Below are 23,417 nucleotides of genomic sequence, written 5' to 3'. Positions count from 1 at the left end.
GTCTCCAGGGTAGCAAAAACCTGAGCTAACGTCAGCATCTTGAACTTCTCTTTCCGGAGGAAGCCGTTGACGCTCCTGAGGTCCAAGATAGGGCATAGGCCCCCTTTGCCCTTCTTGGGAACCAGAAAGTAGTGGGAGTAACAACCCCGTCCCACTTCTGGGCCAGGAACATGCTTGATGGCCCCCTTTGCCAAGAGGGCCGTAACCTCCTCCCTTAGAAGTTGCAAGTGATCCCCCAACATGCGGTGGTACTGCAGTGGCATGGCTGGAGGGGTCGCCTCGATGGGGAGGGAGTAGCCCCTTCGGACGATTTGCAGCACCCAACTGTCCGAAATGATGGTACGCCAGTGGAGCAGGTGATGGCGAACTCTGCCTCCCACTGGCGTGGAATGGGCCTGAAAGCTCGGACTAGGAAGGCTTTGAGGCAGATTCTGCGGGAGCGGACGTGGACTGACCGGCTCTCTGTCCCCCTGCTCCGCCACTGCGGAATGCACGTCCACGACCTTGTTGAGGCTGGATTCTGCGGCCTGGGTCTGGACAAACATGCGGGGCGCCCCTTCCGTGGCCGCGAAAGGCAGAAGGTTGCTGGCGCTGGGCCGACAGGCCCGAGGACTTGGCCATAGCCCTGGAGTCCTTGAAGCGCTCCAGCGCGCTATCTGCCTTGTCGCCAAAGAAGCGACAGACATCAAAAGGCTTGTCCATGAGAGTGCTCTGGACATCCCCTGAAAAGTTTGTGGACCTCAGCCAGGCACGACGACGAATCGATACCGTCGTTGCCATCGCTCTAACTAGCGAGTCCGTGGTGTCAAGTCCACATTGGATGGAATACCATGCTGCATCTCACCCCTCAGCAAGAGCTTGGGCGAGTCGTGCCCTGGCCTCCTCCGGACACTGGGGCAGCACGTCTGCCACCGTATCCCACAGAGAGTGGGTGTAACGGTCCAAAAGGCATGCGGTATTAATGCTTCGCAACCCCAAATTGAGGGAGGAAAACAGTTTCTTGCCAGCCAAACTGTTTCATCCTTTTGCATTCCCGGTCCGGTGGTGCGGTCGGGAAGGCAGTATGGGATGTGGAGAGCCAGATAAACAGACTCTCAAGGGTAGGATGTACGGACAGAAAGCAGAGGTCGCCCGGAGCTGGGCAGTGGGGCTGGGCCACGTTCCAATCCACAGGAGGGACTGTGGTTTGCTTGGACCAAGTGCCCATCAGAATGTCAGTGAGGGCCTCATTAAACTGCAGCAGAGGCTCTGAAGAGCTTACTGGCGGTTGAAGCACCTCAGTGAGGAGGTTAGTCCTCACGGCCGCTGCAGGGAGCTCAAGGCCCAAGACAGTGGCCGCCCTGCGCAGCACCACAGTATAATTTGCTCCCTCCTCCGTAGCCACAGAATGAGGAGAGCTAAAAACCAGTGTCAGGCGAAGTGTCTAGACCACTGGCCTCCCCTAGCTCATCTGCCCAGTACTGACTTAACTGGCACTGCTGTGCCAGAGGGTCCTCTGACCCCTCCCAGTCCTCCCCTTCATCCATGTCCTAATAAACAGGCATAAATGACGGTGCCGGGTCATAAGCGAAGGGCTTCACCATCGACGCCGGAGACAGGGTCGAGCGGAGCCGCTCTGACGCCGGACCCGGACTGAAACCAGGGACGGCGTCGTCCGAGGATGGTGCCGGAAGCGGCACTCTGGGGTTCGGCGCTAGCAGAGGAGTCGTAAGGTCAACTGGTGTCGACCGGGATCCAGGCCTGGAACCCATGGGGGCCTGTGGCGTCAGGACCGAAGTCGACGACGGTGTTGGGGTAGAAGCCGCCGGCTCGCTAGGATCCCCAGTCGGACCTGCTTGGCCCAGAGGCACACCGGCAGGCCTCACCGGCGGGAAGAGAGTCCTCATGGCCACAAGGAAGTCTCGAATCTCGCCCGGAGTCGCATTGATTCCAGGGACAGGAGGGTGTGGGACGGGATGTGATTCCTGCGGCGCCGGCGGAGCCGTGCGGGTGGTGCCACCCGAACCCTTGGGCGAGTCGCGCGACCGGCGAGGGGAATCAGAGGAGCGATGTCGTTTCTTCAAATATTTTTTGCCATGCCTCGACTTACCTAAATGCGAGGACTTGAATCCCAACGAACAGTGAGGACTGCGGCTCCACGACCGGTCCCTCAACTTCCTCCTCGACCGGGACCTTGAACGGCGGGGAGCCGACTGCTGGATCTCGAGGAGCTTGTGGGACCGCTCCCGCCTAGCTTTCGACGTCAAGGCCCAGCAGTCGGGGCACGTCTTGTCATCCTGGTCGGCCCCCAGACAGTAGAGACAACGGCAGTGGGAGTCTGTAAATGACATCAGTCGGTGACAGGTGTCACACGGCTTGAAACCAGGCATCCCTACTGGCACCAGGAGTCAAAGTCGACTTAAAAAAGATAGACAAAATTGTTCAAAAAGTTAGTGAAAAAGTGACTAAGGGTACGCTCTTTCCGGATCTGCGCGTGCTGGTGCAGAAAAAAGAAGAACTGACGTCAGCGCGGAAGGGCAACGTCTAAGTACTCCGACGTCATCCCAGAGCTCACGACGCCGACGACGGACGCGGAGCCGCAGACAACGCTTACCGACGTGCAGGGGTACTGCTGACGAAAACTTTCCGGATCCAGTCTGACGCCTGGGGGTTATTCTAAGGTAAGGAATCTAACTAGCGTGTTTGTTCAGATAGAATCTAGGATCATTGTCAAAGAACATAAAAACTGAAAAACAACCTTACAGGTCCGAGAGAAACGTCCCTTGAAGGAAAAGGGTTGAAACCCCAGAAGAACTATCTGTGAGAGGACAGACATTAAGGGCCATATGGAGGTAAATGGCATTTACCGAATGGTAAATACTGAATTTTACCGATTCGGTATTTACAAATCGGTAAATACCATGTAATTATTCTGTAACAATTACCAAATCGTTAAGATTCGGTAATTACCGAATCGGTATTTACCGATTCGGTAATTGCCATGGATTCCTATGGGCCTTGAGGCCCATAGAAATCAATGGCAATTACCGAATCGGTAAATACCGATTCGGTAAAATTAACGATTTGTCAAGGGGGACAGGGTGTCACTGTGGAACGGAGGCTGCACCTACCTCTTTACAGCGGTGTCCGAGCGCGGGGATCCTGTCCCCCGCGCTCGGTCAATTAACGTCCCGGTCACCCAGGACACCCTCTCTTTCTCGTCCCCTGCAGGTACCGACCCCTGAACTTGGAGAACCGGAAACACTCGCCAGCGATCCCGGAAGTGGAAACAGGACGACCTCTATCGACCCGGAAGCACCCGGCCCTGACCCGGGAAGTGGTCGGACTGTCAACAAGCCGGAAGATAGAAAAAGCCCCAAGGAGGAAGGAGAGGCGTTCGGAGCAACCGACTCGTGGCAGGAGGCAGCGGAGAGCGACAAACCCCCGACAGAGAGCGGCGCAGCACGGCTAGACCGAAGCGAGGAAGAGGACGAGGACGAGGACGTCTGGACGGAGGACTGGTGGCGTCCTCAGAAGGAGGCTGGAGAGCGGCCGCAACTCGGACGAGAGTTGCGGCGGGGCACGTGAGTACACGTCACCCTTTCTCAGTGCCCCTCCAGTACATAGAGTTGTATATATAGAGTTGTAAATAACATAGGATTCACGCGCACAGAGACACTGTATATTTATCCCCATTTTCATGCACACTGTATAGAGCCCGATCACTGCCCAGCACCTGGCACCTCTCTTCCCTCCCGCATCTTCCTTGCCTCTTCCACCTCCCCTTACCGTCCCTCCCGCACCATCCTCTTTCGTAACCTCTCACGCTCGGGTGTAGGTGGAAGTATTCCGACTGTGTTGCTCGGACTAAAGCCCTTACGCTTCTCTCCTTTTTTCAAGCCTCCGTGGAGCCCCAGTACCATACCGAGGAGACTACTGGTGAAAGAGGGAAGCAGGACTTGATCCAGAATCCACCTCGCCGAGCCGGGTCATCTGCCAAGTCAACCATCCCTACCTGCATTGTGACTTTGTACATCCATTCATCTGTTGAATAAATACCACAGACATAGCTCGCTATATTCAGCCTCCCCGCCTGTTATTCCGGTCCGCACGTTCCCCAAGTCCACAGTCACTTTGACACCCTGTTGCACCCCAGATTCGGACTAGTGTGCCATGTGACACACATACATGCTCTTAGGGCATGTATGTGTGCCACATGGGACAGGTGTACATGCACAGATGTGCATGTACACAGTAATTTGTTATTTACCATGCAATAGTATTTCATGGTAAATAACGAATTCCTAAGGGCCTGTGGCACTGTTTCCAGTGCCACCTACATCCCATATTATCGATTCTGTATATTTACCGATTCAGTAATTTACATATTCGGTAAATTTACAGAATCAGTAATTTTCTGGCCCCCTACATCTGAAACTACAAATACCGGTCGGTAACGGCCGAAATCGGCCGTTACCGACCGGTATTTGGCCACCTACATATGGCCCTAAGCCCTGTCCCCCAAAGGGGTAAGAAAACTTGATGACCAAAAAGGTCAAATCCATGATAAACATCATATAATCTGCATTGTTCATAACAATAAAGAATCAGAGTTAAGAACTGCCCTTATAAAATCCCAAAACAGGACTTTCAGAACTAATTTCCCCAAGGGAAAGGTGAACAACAATAACTCCTTGGATTATGTCACCAGATACTCCGTTTGACTCAGCAATTCACAGAATCTCACTGGCCAGTAACTACTGCCAGAACGCAATACACATAAAGTTTGCCTCTGTACAGCCCTCAGTGCCATAATCCAACAGACCAAACACAATTTCAAGCCATGAATAAGATCAAACACCAAGGCAAGGGAGAAAAGACAATCAACAGCACCTTTGATTAAAACCTCTTTCTTTTCTCCTGTTTTATTTTTTTTTAAAGACAAATATGTGTAACGCATATAATACAGTCATGTATACTCTGTATACATAAGAATGACCTAGAACTGAGAAACCAGTGCCAAAAAGTGCTTTCCAATAATATTGAAAAAGGGTAAAGAACCTAAAAGTACAGTTTCAAATATCTTATATAATAAATCCTTTTCAACAATAGGTAATACCACACCTGTGATTCAAGACAAATTTTGAAACATAGCAGCACATTTTATCATGTATACACCGTATATATACCAGAAAACAGCTCTGAAATGAGAGGTTAGGCAAAAATGCACAACCCAGAGAGAAAAGGGGCTATTACGTCACCAATACAACACCATAGGTGACTTGTCTTAAGAAAATCCTGACTGTCAAAAGAATTGGTGGTCTAAAGAATTGACACTACCAGAAACAACAGTCATGATTCCTCACAAGGTGAGAAATGCTGAAAGTAAAAAGTACATCCTCTCCAGAAGACAGGAAATGTGGATCAGACAGAACCACGTAAATCAAGAACATCATAGGAAAAAGAAAAGCCTATTATAAAATAGTCTCCAAGACTTTCGTAGATGATTGCCAACCAAATAAACGTTGGTAATGTTCAGGAGAGTTTGAAAGACTTGCCCTTCGATGGAGCCTGTTTATTTGACAGCCGTGCTGATTCTGCTGAACAACACCTTATTGCTGGCAATTTGTAATTTGACCATATCAGGTCTTTTGTTTATTTCTAATGTATCTACAGCTGTGGTTCTTATGTTTAAGAGTATTTCCTCCCTCTGCTATGTCTTGTAGTATGGAAGTGTTAAGTACTTTGTTACCTTATGGAGAGTCTCTGTACTACATTTTCCTGGGTACTTGGGCAAGGCCAATGTCCGGTATCTCTGTTGATCATGCCATTTAGCATCGTCATCGTCCTGCTCTGGATGACTCTTTTTGTCTTTCTCGACACCCTACTGGGAAAGGGTTTGTTGTATGGAGTCGAAGTCTTCAACCGGCGCCGAGAGCGAAACTGCCAGCGTGCTCCCAATCAGAGTCCCTTCAATCTCTTTGGGGGCCGAAGGTGCACAAGGGGGAGGTGTAGACCCAAAGAAGGACTGCAGAGTAGGAAAATATGCCTGCATCTGGGTCAGGTCACCCCGGCTCCAGGATAAGGAGGAAGGCTTGGGGTTGACTCCTGCGCTACATCCACTGGTAAGGAAAGGGAAGAACCAGTAACAATGTCACAACTTCGTGAGGCCGAACACCTCCATGACCTCAATGCCTTCTGATTGGATTTCCGTGACTTGGAGAAGCGACTCCCAAGGAAACTGCTCCTTGAACGCCCATTTTATTTAAGAGGTTTTATATAGCGCTGGCTTCACCCTTAGGTATCAGAGAGCTTTTACACTGGAGGACGATAGTACATGGGTTACAAAACAAATAGTAACAAAATGAAACATTAAGGTATGGTAGACTTAAAGAACAAAATGAATAACATCTTGATTATGATACAAAGCGAAAGGATGAAGTTATTTACAAAGCAATATATGAATAAAATAATTACAAATTATTAAACAGTAAAAAGGAACTAGACTAATTTTGGTCGATAAAGAAGGGTTAGTCGAGTGTGGAAGGAGGGGTGGCTAATTGTTAAGAGAGGGGTGAAACGAGGGGGACGCAAGAGGTGCGGATGGGTACGGTGGGGGGTGAGTAGGTGTTGGTGGAGTGCAGGAGAGGTGGGAGAAAGGATGTAAGGTAGGAGATTCAAAAAGGAAGAGATTGTACAGCAAGTATGGACATAAAATGATTATGGACCCCAATATTTGTTGAGCAGGTGCAATTTAAGGTCTTTTTTTTAAACGGACGTATGAAGGGTTCAGTCGTAGGTCTTTAGGGAGGGTATTCCAAATGCTGGGGGCCTTACCAGAGAAATAGCGAGATTGCGCGGCTTTCTTATTTAGCAGAGGGGGGACGAGAAGGAGAGAGTTAGTGCTTCTCATCGATCCTGCACTGCCCGCTTTTTTGAGTTCGTTTGAAAGGTAGTGCGGGGTCTTTTGATGGAGGGCTTTGTGCATAATGCAGGCTAATTTATAGGAGGATCTGCCTTCAATAGGAAGCCAATTAAGGGTCTTTAGAGCCGGCGAGATGTGGTCAGCACGTTTGCAGTCAGTTGTAATCCTAGCCGCAAGGTTTAAAACAGATTTGAGGGGGGCCAGGTGAGCTTTGGGAGAATCGGAGAGAAGGGCATTACCATAGTCGATTTTCGAGAGGATTAGGGATTGTACAACTGATTTGAAATCTTCCACTGGAATGAAGGGTTTGAATTTTTTGAGATGTTGGAGCGTAAAAAGTGCACCTTTTGCTGAGTTTTTTACATGGGAGTTGAGCGTAAACTTGCTGTCGAGGGTGATGCCGAGGGATTTTACCAATTCGTAGAGGGAGAGTGGACAGTTTAGGGTATTAAGGTCAGTGATCCATGTATGGATGGAGAGAGGGTTGTTTTTAGGAGATCAAAGAATGATTACAGTTCTATTAGGATTAAGTTTGAAATTATTGAAATAGAACCAGGTTTGGATATTAGAGAGGGCGGTGTTAAGGTGCAGAACATCAGAGTGGGATTTAATTTTATAGTAGAGTTCGGTGTCGTTGGCATATAGGTGATAGTTAATACCTGCTTGTTTGAGAATGAGGGTAAGGGGGCTCCATAAAAAGGTTGAAAAGAGCAGGAGAGAGGATTGATCCTTGGGGGACACCAAGGGAGACTGGAGTGGGGCTAGATAGGCAGTTTTGGATTTTTACTTGTTGGGTTCTGTGTTGGCAGTAGGAGTTGAACCAGTTGAGGACGGTGCCATTAAGGTCAAACCGAGATTTAAGTGTAGAGAGTAAGGTTGAATGGTTAACTGTGTCGAATGCCGCTGAGAGGTCAAGGAGAATGAGTCGGCAGGTCTCGCCCTTGTCCAGGGCAAGGTGGATGTCATCAACTATATTTAGCAATGCAGTTTCAGTGCTGCAGCCTTTACGGAATCCGGATTGTAAGGGGTCAAGTAGGTTGTAATGTCAATGTGTTTGTCCAATTGCTGAAGGGCAGATTTTTCAAGCGCTATAGAGAGAATGGGGAGGTTTGAGATGGGGTGGAGGTTGTTCGGGTCGTTTGGGTCAGTCTTAGGGTTTTTTAGAATGGGCGTGATTTGTCCGAGTTGGAGGGAGACCGGGGGGCACCTCAAGGAAAGGGAGGAGTTGATGATATTGGTCCAATACGGGACAATGACGTGCTTTAGGTCTTGGACGAGGGAAGATGGGAGAGGATCTTTAGTGTGGGAGGATGGTGTTAATTTGGACAGGAGATTAGACTTCTAGTCCAGAGACGGAGTGGAAATTCAGCCAGGAGGCGTTGTTTTTGAGTTGAGTGTTGTCGGGGGGAAATTCAGGTGGGGTTGAAGAAGGTAGGGGTGGGGAGGACAGAAGGGTGTGAGCAGAGGGGAGGGTGTTGAAGTAGTATCAGGGGAATAGAGGGTTGGGGGATGTGAGTTAGAGTGAAGGATTGGTCAATTTTGGCAATTTTTTCAGAGAAAAAGTTAGCTATTTCTTCGCATTTGCTTGTGGTGGGCGTCACGTTGTGGGGGGCAGGGGAGGTTTGATTTCTAATAATGTTGACAAGTTCTCTGGGTCTCTTTTTGGCTCTGGAGAGCTGTGATCGGAAGAAGGAAGCCTTTTCAGGGAAAAAGTGCTTCTTGTACACGGATCTAGTGGTTCGAAGGAGGACAAGATTGGAGGGGGAAGGGTGTTGTCTCCATGTTCTTTCTGCCAGTCTAAGTACTCGTCTTTCATTATTGAGGTCTGGATAAACCAGGATTTGGAAGGGACATTATAAGGAATTTTTGGTTTGGGTGGTGCAAGTTGATTCAGAACCTCAGAGACAGTTTTATTGTAATACTCAGTGAGTTTGTTTGCATTGAGAGAGGGAGGTGTGTGACTGAGTTGTGCTTGGAGTTCAGCCTCCAGTACACCTGGGGGGATACGATTAAGTTTCTAGATAATATTGTGGTTTTGTTGTTTTCAGAAGGGGCAGGCTGGGCTAAGGGTGAGATGAGGTGGTGGTCAGACCAGTCGAAAGGGATAATGCTGGACAGGGATGTCAGATTACTGTTAGCAATGATGGCGTCAAGAGTAGCCCCTTTAGAATGGGTTGGGGAAAGGCAGAGTTGCTTGAGGTCATTTATATCAAAGAGGTTATTGAGAAGGTTGATGGTAGGGTCGTCTGGCAAGTTCCAGTGAAATTTAAAGTCTCCTAGGAAGACATTTTTAGAGTTCCAAAGGTACGATTGTGGGAGAAGGTCAGATGGTTCCTCACCGAAGGGAAGAGGTTCACCTGGAGGGTGATAGATGTTGTGTAGTCATATTGGGGGGGCACCTTGAATTTTAAGTTCTGCTCCAAGGTATTCAAATGTTTTGAAGTCCGTGTTTTTGGTTAGGGAGAGCTGGAGTTCATTTTTAAAGATTATTGCTAGACCACCTCCTATTCTCTTAGGTCTGTATTTTCTGAGGATAGAATAACCGGGGGGAGAGTAAGTCTAGGATGGGTGTTGAATGATCGTTGAGCCAAGTTTCAGTTAGAAAGACGACATCTATATCATCACTAAGGATGGATTCGGAAATTTCTGTTATATAGACCACAATAGGCTGCTATATATTTTTATATCCCTTGTCCAGCCGGACAGGGAATTTATTAATCAGATAAATAGATTCTCGTTCTAAATACATTTATGCAACAAACATTTCATTGCAGTAAAGCACACTCCTGTGCCGTACCGGGAGAGATGAGAGAGAGGATAGGGAAGAAAAGGGGTGTTTCAGGCAAAGGAAAAGAGCAGACAGGGTACTGTTTTGAGTCAAAAGTTAATAGTATCTCCTGGAGTAGTATATACAGATATAGATGTACATTAATTCAACGTATGTCCACTAAAAGGAGTCGACGTTTCGATCCCGTGCTCAAATTATAAAGGGATCATCTTCAGGAATTAAATAATTGTTTTGCCTGGTTTAAAAGTTACATACACCTGTTAGGGCGAAAACAGGGAACAGAGAAGAAATAAGAGAAATGTCAATTTAAATGACTTGGGAGAGCAGTAAGCTTTAACCATCTGCAGCGCTGTAGACATGGTATTCGGAATCGCAGTGAATAGTCTGTGCTGGTGGATGTGAACATATCCCGCATGTCCCGCATCTGATGCGACTCCTATGTTGGCATATGCGTGTTGGCATATTCGTGTCAAGGCCCGCTTCCACAAGCACAATCCCATCACTGCAATTCCGAGAACAATGTCAATAATGTCACAAATGTCTACCAGTAATGCTCTAAACACTTTATGTTCACATCCACCAGCACAGACTATTCACTGCGATTCCGAATACCATGTCTACAGTGCTGCAGATGGTTAAAGCTGACCGCTCTCCCAAGTCATTTAAATTGACATTTCTCTTATTTCTTCTCTGTTCCCTGTTTTCTCCCTAACAGGCGTATGTAACCTTTAAACCAGGCAAAACAATTATTTAAGTCCTGAAGATGATCCCTTTATAATTTGAGCACGGAATCGAAACGTCGACTCCTTTGAGTGGACATACGTTGAATTAATGTATATCTATATCTGTATGTACTACTCCAGGAGATACTGTTAACTTTTGACTCAAAACAGTAGCCTGTCTGCTCTTTTCCTTTGCCTGAAACACCCCTTTTCTTCCCTATCCTCTCTCTCATCTCTCCCGGTACGGCACAGGAGTGTGCTTTACTGCAATGAAATGTTTGTTGCATAAATGTATTTAGAACAAGAATCTATTTATCTGATTAATAAATTCCCTGTCCGGCTGGATAAGGGATATAAAAATATAAAGCAGCCTATTGTGGTCTATATAACATTGTCTATTATTTTGTTTACGCTTAGGACCTTTGTCTCCCAAAACTTAACTGATACCCATGGTCCATAGCTACCCGCTGGATTCCCCTTGTTGTTTCAAATAACTGAGCGCAATCGCTGGATTGCAGGGGTTTCTTATGAACTCTAAAACCTCGTTTCACGAGGGTGGCCGCCCTAGTGTCACAATACTTTGACTTTTTCTCAAACTCTAACTCCAACTTTAAGGAAATGTCAGACCATGCCCCACTGTATACAGAAGATTACATTAAACACTTATGCTCCTTACCCTCCTTACTGGCAGAAACCCCAGATGTCCTGACAGTAACTAATTCCACCCTACCTGAGCAACTCGAAAAACTTAAAGAGAAACAGGTTCGCCTACAACTTATGGTATTAATGTTAACGGATTACTTAAAAGCTGAGGTTATACCAGTTGGCTTACAGGTCCGTAATATCCTGGGCATCTTTACGGATAACCCCAAATACGTCTCCAATTTTAGTTATATTGGGACTACATGCTCTAGGCACTGGCTAGCACTAGGCATCGACATAGCCACAGAAACATTAAAATCGCTAGAAATTGAAATTAATGACTTGTTGAAGCAGATTAATGATTCAGATCCCACTGCAGATTGCAAGAAGGTACTTGAGCAAGTAGAAAAAACTGGCAGATTTCCACCGTATTAAACAAAACAAGAAATCTAACAAAGTCAAGAAAGACATACAGACCTATAACATAGAAAACACCTATCCCTATTTGAATAAGGACTTTTACACCAACAGGCCACATTTTAACCCCAATAATAGACCTTGGGGAAGATACAACAAATGGCAAAATATAGTTGGCTTTTCTGATACTTCAGAGGACACCTCTGACACTTCAGATCCCGGTGAAGGAGGTAGCAATCCTAGACGGGGAGGAGGGGGTGCCCAGTCCAATTTTTTATCCAGAGGCCAACCGGGCACACCCCAAAGGGGAAGGGTGAAGAAACCCCAAAGATGGTTCAACGCCCCTGGCGAGCGAAAAACCCGGAACAACTTTTATCAATGGTAGAATCTACCACAGACTTTGATCCAACGTTGTCCATCCAAATGCCCTCTGAGATGATACCTATCTTTAACCTATTCAGACACATACTGCAGGACCCCGAAGTTGAATTGCTGAAAAAAGGCTTATCCTTCGTGCCCACTATTCGTCCAAACTTTATGGAGCTGCAGATTGAATTACTTAGATTCTTCAGACTGGTCCGCCTGAAAGCTTTCTTTCAACTGCACCCATCAACCCCTTCTAATTCAATCACACCTTTCAGTCCCCCTTCTACTTTTCTCCCAACTTCAAATATGATTCCCTCTGAAGTCATTACCTTTGAGAAGCTAGTCCAAAAAGATCTCTGGGACCTAGAAAAGAAAAAACTATACATTCCCTACAACATCTCAAGGGGTGAGAAAGATGCCATAAGCACATTGAAAACTAATCCTTCACTCATAATAAAGAGTGTCGACAAGGGCGGCGGGATGGTCCTCCAGGACATTGATTCCTATAAAAATGAAATAAATCGCCAACTCGGTAATACAGAACATTACCAAAGGCTACCCAGAAACCCAACTAAGGAGATTCAAGACACCATACTCAAGCTCACCACTGATGCTCGAGCCGAAGGATACTTGAGCAAGAAGGAACATGCTTTCCTCAATGTCAAAAGCCCACGCCTACCTGTGATATACACTCTCCCAAAGGTTCACAAAAGCATTTCGACACTCCCCTGGGCAGACCAATAGTTTCTGCCTGTGGCTCAGTCTTGGAACCACTGGGTGCATATGTGGATTTTTTCATTAAAGAGTTTGTGCCATCCACATCCTGCTACGTACGGGATAGCATGGAGATGATAAACCTGGTAGAGCACTACCCTTATGACCCAGAGGTTAACACACTCTGCACCATGGATGTAGAGTCGCTCTACACGAATATCCCCCAAGCAGCGGCTCTCTTGGTCATTCAAAAAACCCTGGACACTCGCCCCCGGCCCTATAGGGTGCCTACACTCTTTATCCTGCAACTACTCGAGCTCTGCTTATCCAGGTACTTCTTTATCTTTGACAATATATATTACCAACAGATAAAGGGTACTTCAATGGGGGCAATTTTTGCTCCACACCTGGCTATCCTGTTTATGGATGCACTGGAGACTGGCTCAATCCTGACGGATGAGAATCCATTCCGTTCAGGCATTGCCATCTGGCGTCGATATATAGACGATATTTTCCTGATTTGGAATTCGGACATTGCCACACTACATTCATTCCTCCATTGGCTAAATAATAACTGCACAGACCTCAAATTCACCCTCGCCCACGATAAAACAGAAATACCGTTCCTTGATTTGACAATCTATCATGAGGCAGGCGAACTACTGACACGCATGTACGGAAAACCCACCAAACGAAATACCCTTCTAAGCTATGATAGCAACCACCCGAGGGCCCTGAAGGACTCACTGCCATACTCACAATTTCTGAGGATTAGGTGAAATTGCTCATCAAAATCAGACTACTTCAGGGAAGCAAACAACCTAGCAAATAAACCAAAAGCGCGCGGCTACCCCAGAAGATTAGTGAAAAATGCGTCCAAGAGGGCTTGGTACTGTCCATGCGAGGCTCTCCTTGCACCTAAGGCCAGTGATAGTGTAGAGAGGATCGCATGCCTCACCACTTTCTCACCTATCTCTAATAAAATTCGTAAATCCATTCTGAAACACTGGCCCACATTAAATGCAGGCCCGATAAATCTAGAAAGACCGCTCTTTGCTTTTAAGAAAAGCAAGAACCCGAGGGACCATTTGGTACGAGCAGCCCTACCTGCCCCCATCTCTAATGCAACCATTGAATCCAATTGGGGCCTCCCACCAATTCTGGGTCATGTCAAGTGTGGGCAATGTACTGTATATGAATTCACGATTGAGGCTCGTAACTTTAGCCATAATGATATAACTGTTGACATGAAAAGCTTTACTAACTGTAACAGCAGTAACGTAATCTATGCAATTCTGTGTCCGTGTCCTAAAATGTACGTGGGACAAACTACCCAAAAGGCCAAGACACGCATATGCCAACATAGGAGTCGCATCAGATGCGGGACCCCAAATGCTCCACTGGTTGAACATTTTGCTGAACTGAACCATACCGCAGACGACCTCAAATGGACAATTTTAAAAGCGGTGAAGCTGCCACAGAGAGGAGACAACCTGTTCCAACTTCTGAATCGTGAGGAACTCAAGTCAAGGATTCAGTTTAACACCATTCACACAGGACTCAACAGAAGCGAGGATTGCACAACACTCCTCTAATAGAACAATTTTTACCAATGCAAAATATGTCCTGAAAATTAACATGTCCAGCAGTGTAGGAAAAACTGATTGTTTTATTGTAATCATACAGCCACTCTATGTCACGTGCACTTCCCCAACTAACCCAAAACCTGCCATCCCACCGAGTCCATTCTTTAAACTCATCAAGGGAGACCTTTCACCTTTTGAATCCACAATGCTCTCCTCTTTTGGGAGTTCACCCAAAACCAATGCACTGTTTATTCTTCACCACCCCCCTTTCCCTATCATTGGCCTTCCCCTGTAGGCTCCAACAAGTGCAGCAGCAAAAACGGCATCGACACCACTCCAAGATGGCGCCCATTCTGGTCCCGAAGCCACATAGGAAATATGCCCCGATCATGTGACCTTGTGAATCATTAACAACATGCCCGCCCACTCCCTCTAAGCGCGCTGACGGACAATCCTTGCTGCCTGCCGGATCTGAGGCACTGTTCCTGTTTTCTGGTAAGCTCCCTTATCATCTGTCCTGAAATCGATTCCCAAATCGGATCGAGACCTAAGTATTGTCCCATTCCCTTTTAGCGGATCGCTGATTCAACTGACCGCTTCCTGGCGACGGCCATCGAGCCGCTCCCCAATTCCTAAGTGATTAATTCACCCGAAAACATCATTAAGGTTCACAAAACCTTAAAACAAGGGTATGTAGCGATTCTTGATTGAACCCCGCGCCCACTCCCACACGTGCGGCCGTTAACTATTTTAACCTTTCGGACCTTAGATCCCAAGTGTGCCGATTACTGGCCCCACCAATTGCTGTCTGAAACCTCGGAGGGCACCAGCCTATTCCAACCCATTTGAAACGCCTTTGCTTGTTCGGAATCGCCGAGCGTAAGGTATGTCCCAAATCCCCGTTAACCTACCCCTGCACCACCTTCCCTTAAGCAGAAGTACAAAACTGCTTACTTTTTCCACTTACAGCTGCGGCCAATGAGCCCCAGCCTGCAGTGACAAGGGAAGCCCCCATGACGCTGGCACTCCTGCGCCTTTGCGGAGAACATCAACCTCCTCGCCTCTAACAGAGGTAGGCAATTCCCTTATCTCCAGAGCCCCTGCACGGAACTATGCCAACCCTAGGATATCCCATCTGTCAAATCAAGACCTAGCGGCTGCACGCCACTTCCTTCTCATGCAAGTATAAGTGCACCTTGCTCCCCTCACCACAAACACAGAGGAACGAGCAAGCTTTGTAGTCACCATCAGTGCACAAAACCTCCTGTTCAAGGCCCGCTTCCACAAGCACAATCCCATCACTGCGATTCCGAGGACAATGTCAATAATGTCACAAATGTCTACCAATAACCGAGAAAGTTATCCAGCGCCAATTGAATCAATTTATTGAGCAAAACAATATATTACACGAGACACAATCAGGCTTTAGACCCGGTTTTAGCACTGAAACAGCACTAATTGAGGTGGCCGAGTCAGTGAGGTGGTCGATGGATTCGGGAGACTCAGCTATATTGGTGCTCCTGGATCTGTCGGCCGCCTTTGATACGGTCGACCACAATATTCTGCTGTTGCGACTGGCGAAGCTAGGCATCCAGAGCCAGGCTTTGGAGTGGATACAATCATACCTGACTCAAAGGACTCAGAAGGTGGCTCTAAAGAATGTCTCCTCTTCTCCAAAAGCCCTCAGCTGTGGTGTCCCCCAGGGTTCGGCCCTGAGCCCACTCCTATTCAATGTTTACCTTGCTCCACTCTTCACGCTAATTGCCAACTGGGGGATCAAGGCAATTTCATACGCCGATGACACCCAGCTGGTGTTTCCATATTCAGAGGTGTCAGAGACATCCTTTCTGAGTCTGAAGGGGTGCCTACAAGACGTGGCCTGCTGGATGAACACCAATAAACTAAAACTCAATGCCAGCAAGACAGAGGTGATCTTTTTCGGAAAAAGCCCCCCTCCACCATCTGAACTATGGTGGCCGGCAGAGATGGGACACGCCCCCTCTCCCAGCCACTCAGCAAGAAACCTTGAAGTCCGGTGGGACGACAAGCTGTCCTTTGCTTCACACATCCAGCAAGTGGCAGGTTGCTGCATGAGCAAATTGAGAAATCTTCTCAAGATTCTCCGACTTTTACCAACTAGCTGCCGAAAAACTGTAATCCATGCCACAGTTACTTCAAGGCTAGATTACGCCAATGGCTTGTATCTGGGCTTACCAAAGTATCTTATACGACAACTCCAAATGGTCCAAAATGCGGCTGCGAGACTTTTAATGAGGATTCCTTACAAACACTCTATCTCTCCGCATCTCCTTTCCCTTCACTGGTTACCAGTGGCAAGCAGAATAAAATTTAAAGCACTCACCCTGGCTTTTAGATCTCTGTTCGGCAACTGCCCAAATTACCTGAAAGCTAGACTACCAAGATACACCCAAGCCCGGTCCCTTAGATCCAAGAACAGTGTTCGCATTACAGCCCCTAGAGCAAAAAGAGCCAGGTTAGGTGGACGCACCTTCTCGGCCAATGTGGCGGTACTATGGAATTCGCTACCCCCTGCTCTCCAACAGGCTCCATCCGAAGCATGTTTTAAGCGATTACTGAAAACCTGGCTGTTTGCCCAACCACGCTAGGCACCACGTTAGACTCCAGCCCTTCTACCTAAACGGGCACAACACTGTTGCTATAGCGCCGGGACACCTCCTCGTGAGGTAGCTGTTCGCGCTTTATAAAACTCTGTATTATATTATTATTATTAATAATGCTCTAAACACTTTATGTTCACATCCACCAGCACAGACTATTCACTGCGATTCCGAATACCATGTCTACAGTGCTGCAGATGGTTAAAGCTGACCGCTCTCCCAAGTCATTTAAATTGACATTTCTCTTATTTCTTCGCTGTTCCCTGTTTTCTCCCTAACAGGCATATGTAACCTTTAAACCAGGCAAAACAATTATTTAAGTCCTGAAGATGATCCCTTTATAATTTGAGCACGGGATCGAAACGTCGACTCCTTTGAGTGGACATACATTGAATTAATGTATATCTATATCTGTATGTACTACTCTAGGAGATACTGTTAACTTTTGACTCAAAACAGTACCCTGTCTGCTCTTTTCCTTTGCCTGAAACACCCCTTTTCTTCCCTATCCTCTCTCTCATCTCTACCGGTACGGCACAGGAGTGTGCTTTACTGCAATGAAATGTGTGTTGCATAAATGTATTTAGAACGAGAATATATTTATCTGATTAATAAATTCCCTGTCCGGCTGGACAAGGGATATAAAAATATATAGCAGCCTATTGTGGTCTATATAACATTGTCTATTATTTTGTTTACGCTTAGGACCTTTGTCTCCCAAAACTTAACTGATACCCATGGTCCATAGCTACCCGCTGGGTTCCCCTTGTTCTTACAAATAATCGGAAATTTCTGTGGCATGTCAAACCGCCAAGCAGCAGTTCACAAACATGCATGTCAGGAGCTTAGGGTTAGTTATGGGGGGGGGCACGAGTGGATGGCGGTAAGTTGCGGGGGGCTGGGCGAGCAAGGCAGGGAGAGAATTCTGCTGGTCCAAATAATAACAGGGATGTTAGAATGAGGAAAGGCTTTTGTAATGTATCATGGACCCCCTGATGAGGATAAAGTACCTGGGTCAGGGAAAAAGTTCAAATGCGAAGGTATCAACCCAGGCCAACTTTAACCGAAAAAACACACTGGCTATATTTAACAAGAACTATAACACAAACATTAGTACTGATAAAAAGGATTTTTAATTATTTTGATAAAAAAAGATTTAAACACATATATCTTGTATACACGATAATTTATACAGTTAAAAGTTTTTTTTGATAAACAAAAGTAAAACATTTGTTCTTAAAACAATCAAGGGACAGTATTGTTGTCCTGTATGTTGTTGATACGGCTGTAGAAGCAGAGAAGCAGAGAAGCCTGGGCGGAAGAGGGCCAACCAGAAGTCGGTGGGAGCATAGGTTATAGAGCAGAATAAGGGGGTGGGGGGTTGGGGGGCAAGTCTAGAAGTAGACCTCTTCCAGAGAAAGGATGGCAGGACGGGGACAGCCAATTCAGTCTCCCCTGCGGTGGGGCCAGTCAGGACCCAAAGGGTCAAGGGAGCGTGTTGCGTTCTCGGCAGTCAGCAGGGGCTCTGGGACTCCATAGCATAGTGCGGCAGGAAAAATGTGCTCTCAGCCATGAATATAATCGGCTGAGGAGACGGGCGGATGATGTACCCGTGTTGAGGCAGCGTCATTCGGTCACTGGAGTAGCGGGATCTAAGACAAGCCAGCCCAGTACTCACTGCGTCGGACGGAGACCACCGGAGAGGCAAGATCTGGTCCTCAGAGGCTGAAAGCGGCAGAGACCCACTTGCCCAGACACCAGCACCGAGTTCATTGGATGCGGGGACGGGGAGAAAAGCAGTCTGTGATCAGGTAGCGCCGATTACAGCTGTCAGGGATTTTAGAGTGTGCAAAGATGGTATATTGAGGCACCACCTGATATAAAGATGCGTGAGTTGTTGTGATGGGCAAAGCTTAGTAGGCAGACCTTCAATCTCCCAAAGTCATATTGTGCGTCTAATCCACATTCTACAAAGCATGCCTGCCACAATAGTAGCTGTTTGACTGAAAGGATGCTGTAAAAATAAAAAAAGACTGATCAGCTTGCTCACTGGTTTGGACCTTTGGTGATTATTGACAATTATTTAAAAGCGTCCGCTGGCCGCGAGTCCACCATTTTGGGATCAGGCACACGCTATTCTGCAGATTCCGTTATCCGTGTCAGGTCCCACCACTCCGCCTCATCTGGCACGGGGTCTCGTCACCCCCAGAGCTGTGCCACGAATTTCAGCTACCTACAGGGATGGGGGCCCGTAGTAAGGCTGCAGGGCGGATTTGATCCACAGCGCAACGGCAACTACCTGGGTCATGCCAGAGGAGAAGGGGGAGGGGTGTGTGCTTGGTACCTTGCCCAGGAGATTCTCAACTCCATGCTGGGGGCTCCGAAAGCGATGCTGAGCAGGAATGGGACTCCAGCAGCAGCTGGGGCTCACCTTCCACTAGGACGGCTTCGGTCCAAACTCTGGTGAGAGGCAGTCTCGGTCACGCCAGTGGGGATGGGGGAGGGGTGTGTGCTCTATACCTCGCCCAGAAGATCCTTAACACCACGTTGGGGGCTCCAGATGCGGTGACAAGCAGGAATGGGACTCCAGCAGCAGCTGGGGCATCAGATTCCACTAGGACAGCTTCGTTCCTAACCCTGGTGAGAGGCAGTCTGCGTTAGCAACGTCATCAAAGACAAGACTTCAGGTGTAGCTATAAAACCAAGATTTCCTTTTCTGCAGATGATTACAAATAAATCATTCTGTTACAGGCAGGCTTCATAGTAGGGGGCTGTAGAGTAGCAGGGAGGATGGGGGGCATAGCCAGGGATATCACCAAAAGGTGATCCCTTGCCCCGGAGCTTCAAAGGGGAGCTCCAGCTCGGCAGCCATCTCTGAATTGGGCCATGCGCCGGAACTTCACAGCCGGAAGGAGATTGAGGTCAGCAACTTTATTAGCCTCTACTGCAAGGACTTAGGTTTCAGCCTCTTACAGGCGTCGCACTCCTCAGAGTGGTGGTGCTCTCCTAAGCACCACATTCAGATGGAATGTGGATCTGTAGCCGACATCTGTTGAGTACAGGTCTCACATGTCTTAAAACCCGAAGGCATAGGTACACTGTTCACAGATGCAAAAAGGTGTCAAAGTCGGCTAAAAACAGACGGGCAGAGGAACCGCTTCTCAAGATCCGCGTTGCAGCACAGAAAAGAAACTGACGTCTGCACGCAGGAGGAGACTTATATCGCTCCACTGACGTCAAATCCAGAGACTTCATCACCGTGGAGCCGTACGATGCCGTACCCCAGCGCGCAGAGGTACTGCTGAAATTTCTAGTTTCAGTCTGGCGTCTGGGGAGAATTCAAAGTTAAGGAATCTGCAGCTGGATGTCTCTAACAGATACCTCTATTTTAAGGGGGAGATATCCCTTGCACACTGGAAGAGAGATGAGAGGGAGCTCCAGACCTACATTCTTGTGAGGCTGAAAGAAAGGAAAAGGGGTGCCCATATAGGCCCAGTGCATCATTTCCGTAGCAGAACAGTCTCAGTGCAGAGATACAAAGCGCCACCTTGTGGCATACAGAGGGACTGCAAAAAAGTTTCCAGATCCATTCTCCACGTCTTTCAATACAGAATTATACATACTATAAGATAATCTTTTGCAAATGGAGAGAATCTGCAGTGAACTATAATAGAACATTAAATAGATTACACAATTTAATCCTGCAGAATAATAATAGTAAATGGGCAATGAGCATATAGTGATTGTATTTTGAGATTTAAGTTAACAATATTAAATCAAAGCATACACTGTATGTATCAGCACAGAAGACAGTACCAATACAATATGGTACAGTACTTTTTATTCATATATTGAAAATATGCATAGTCCTGTACTCACTTTTACAGAGACCTTATTAGCCGGTTCTTCTTTAGATTTGCGATAACCATTTTCAGGTTTTTCTCCTCTTTTAACTTCTTTATCCTTCTTCTCATATTTCTTCTTTGTACGGAGTGCCGTGTGCCAAGAGGATGATTTTCTGAAATTGAAAAAAAAGTTAAAAGAACTACTGATGACAGACGTTCTCATTATCAAAAATTGATTTATCTGATTTTAAAAGCATCATAAAATCACAGTCAATTTAAAGCATTAAATTAATACAATATACTGTATGCAAAATATCTACCTTTTTCACATTTAAACTTTACTTGATTATCTCTACATGAACACCGAAAGAGAGGGAGATGATAAAAGATTTCTAAATAATATGCTGGACTGGAAGTGATAATGATCCTCCTAGTGCATGTACTGAGTAAAACCTCCAAAAAAGCAGCAAGGTGCTTGATGAAACAGCTGGCTTATCAGCTAGTTATCAGTGGAATAACTAACAAAGAACAAGTTACTTACCTGTGGTAACAATGTATCTGGTAGAGACACAGCCTAGCTGTAGATTCCTTAACTTAGAATATCCTCCAAGCGTCAGTCTGGATCCGGAGAGTTTTCAGCAGTATCTCTGCGCGCCAGGGGACGGCGTTGCAGGGCTCCGCCCTGATGTTGTCCATGGATATGACGTCAGTGGAGCCATACAAGTCCCCCCCCCCCCCGGCGTGCTGACGTTCGTTTTCTACTGTGAAATGTTTCCGCACCACATGGTGGTGCCACTGCTGTGAGAAGTTAGCCTGGCATATGATGTCCACTAGTTCTAGTGGGCACCTAGCACCAGTCTAATCGACCCTTATTGATGGTAGTTGTAAAGTCAACCTTATAGAAAGCTATCCTAGTAGTAGCATTGGCCAGCAGTCATCAGGCTAAGACTTCAGAGAGCCTATTAAGCAAGTTATTTACCAATTATAATTCATTGAGTACCAAATGAAAGGACACCACACAAGGTATATATCAAATATATATGCATTTATTCTAAGCACAACCCCTCTGCACTCTTTATGAGGTCAGAGGTAAAAATACAATACAAGTCACTCAGTTAATATACAATGAGTTGCACAGTATACGTTATGCCCTAGGGGCCTTACAAACAATATACGAAAATAGTGGTATAAGAACCACACGAGAATTAGAAAGCAGGCCTGGGGCTTGAGGAATCGCTGGGGCTACACTAAACAGCCAAAGGTTAGGAAGTAGGAGGCCCATGGGATACACGTGCAGTGTCTAAACACAGCCGTGGGTTACCATTGACTTTCTATGGAAAACATAGAAGTTACAAATATACAATTTAAGGACACTTCCGGATGGACTACGATGGAACCCTTTTAAACTAGGACACTTTGAGAGTCAAGACCCACAGGAGCACCGGAGTACTCGTGTTACCTCACCCAGGAAAAAAGTGTCTGGGTTGATCCAAGGGTAGATCGAAGATCTGTAGAACCTGAAAGCAGAAGGGACAGAGTCTGGGCCACTTGCCAGTGACCAGGGCGGCGATAGAAAGATGCCACCAGATGTCTGGTGAATTCAGGTGAAGATGTGACATTTTCCTCTTCACCCACGAGGACCAGGAGGCGTCGACGACAAACAGCAGCTGGATTCTAGGTGTCCCACGAAGGATCTAGTTGACTGCGGTGTCGTTATCCGGACTGGACCCAACAAGCCTTGGCCAACGCACCCCATGCAGAATGAAGAGATTGGCTTCGGTGCAGACCAGCAAGATCTGAGGAACTTCTCCTTTGTAGGGAAGTTGGAGAAAGCCTGGAGCAACCAGGAAAGCAAGTTAGATGTAAAGGAAAGTCTTCGGGAGGCTCCCAAGCAAACGGACTAGGAACCACAAAGACGCGTCGAGCTGAAATGCAAAAGCGGGGCCCACAGGACACTCGTGGAGTGGGGGGCCTCTGAGCTTCGGTGCAAATGATGCTCGGGTCTGGGGCTTCAAGCACCCCAATACACAACTTCGAGTTACCTCGTGAAGTGAGTGCAGCTTGGAAAATGCAGGATGTCCAGGAGGTCCGGTACCACGTCTCTCGTGTCCGCCACGGGTCTCAGCTTTGCTGAGAACGAAGGTCGGGGTCAGAGATGTCTTGAAGTCCATGTCCTGTGTCGCAGATTCTTCGGGATCCGGCGGGAGCCTCAAAAATGCAGACCGGCAAAGTTGCTGTTGGTGCCTGTTTGAACATGGTGTTCACTCCTTGATCACAAGGGAGATGTCTTCTGTCTTCCAGTCGAAGTGGAATGTCGAAGGTCCAGGATTTATGTTTCAAAGTTTCGTCCAGGGTAATCTAAAGTCCTAGTGACTGGGTTCCTATACTTATACTAAGTTTAGGGGCTGGACAACCCTGAAGGTCCCTCCTATGGGTGGACCTGGGAAGGGGGTGGTTACACCCATTTCCCTTTGTCCAGTTTTGCGCCAGAGCTGGGGCAGAGTGCCCAAGCAACCGTTTTGAACTGGGAAATGCATGGAGCAACTTGTGTGCCCCAGGCAGTGTCTGGAAAGCATTCACTGAATGCAGCCCTCCCTCCCCCTAAACACTAAAGCCTGTCTGGGGAGGTGCTGGCACCTCCCTGGACAGGAAACCTATTGTCCAGGCCTCCCCTGCCGGAGTTTTGTCCAGCAACAGGAGGACTCGTGTCTTTGGCAGCAGCATCCATTTTGTGATGCTGAGGCTCTTTTTAACTTTAACCGGGTAAACCAGTAACTACATGTCTTCTCCCTCT

General features: G+C 47.2%; 1 protein-coding gene across 1 annotated transcript in view; it reads right to left on the bottom strand.

Moving 5' to 3' along the window:
* The window catches only part of TRIO (trio Rho guanine nucleotide exchange factor), a 5,246,815-nt gene that overhangs the window by 882,310 nt on the left and 4,341,088 nt on the right, over positions 1 to 23,417 (bottom strand). The window contains exon 50 of the mRNA XM_086965300.1: positions 20,658 to 20,796. Coding sequence (XP_086821426.1) covers positions 20,658 to 20,796 — 139 coding nt within the window. The remainder of the gene's footprint in view (positions 1 to 20,657; positions 20,797 to 23,417) is intronic.

Source organism: Lissotriton vulgaris, chromosome 4_1, assembly GCF_964263255.1.
Source record: "Lissotriton vulgaris chromosome 4_1, aLisVul1.2, whole genome shotgun sequence".
In the NCBI taxonomy this organism is placed as follows: Eukaryota; Metazoa; Chordata; class Amphibia; order Caudata; family Salamandridae; genus Lissotriton; species Lissotriton vulgaris.
Note: the sequence above shows the minus strand (reverse complement) of the source record. Positions and strands in the feature narration are given on the sequence as shown.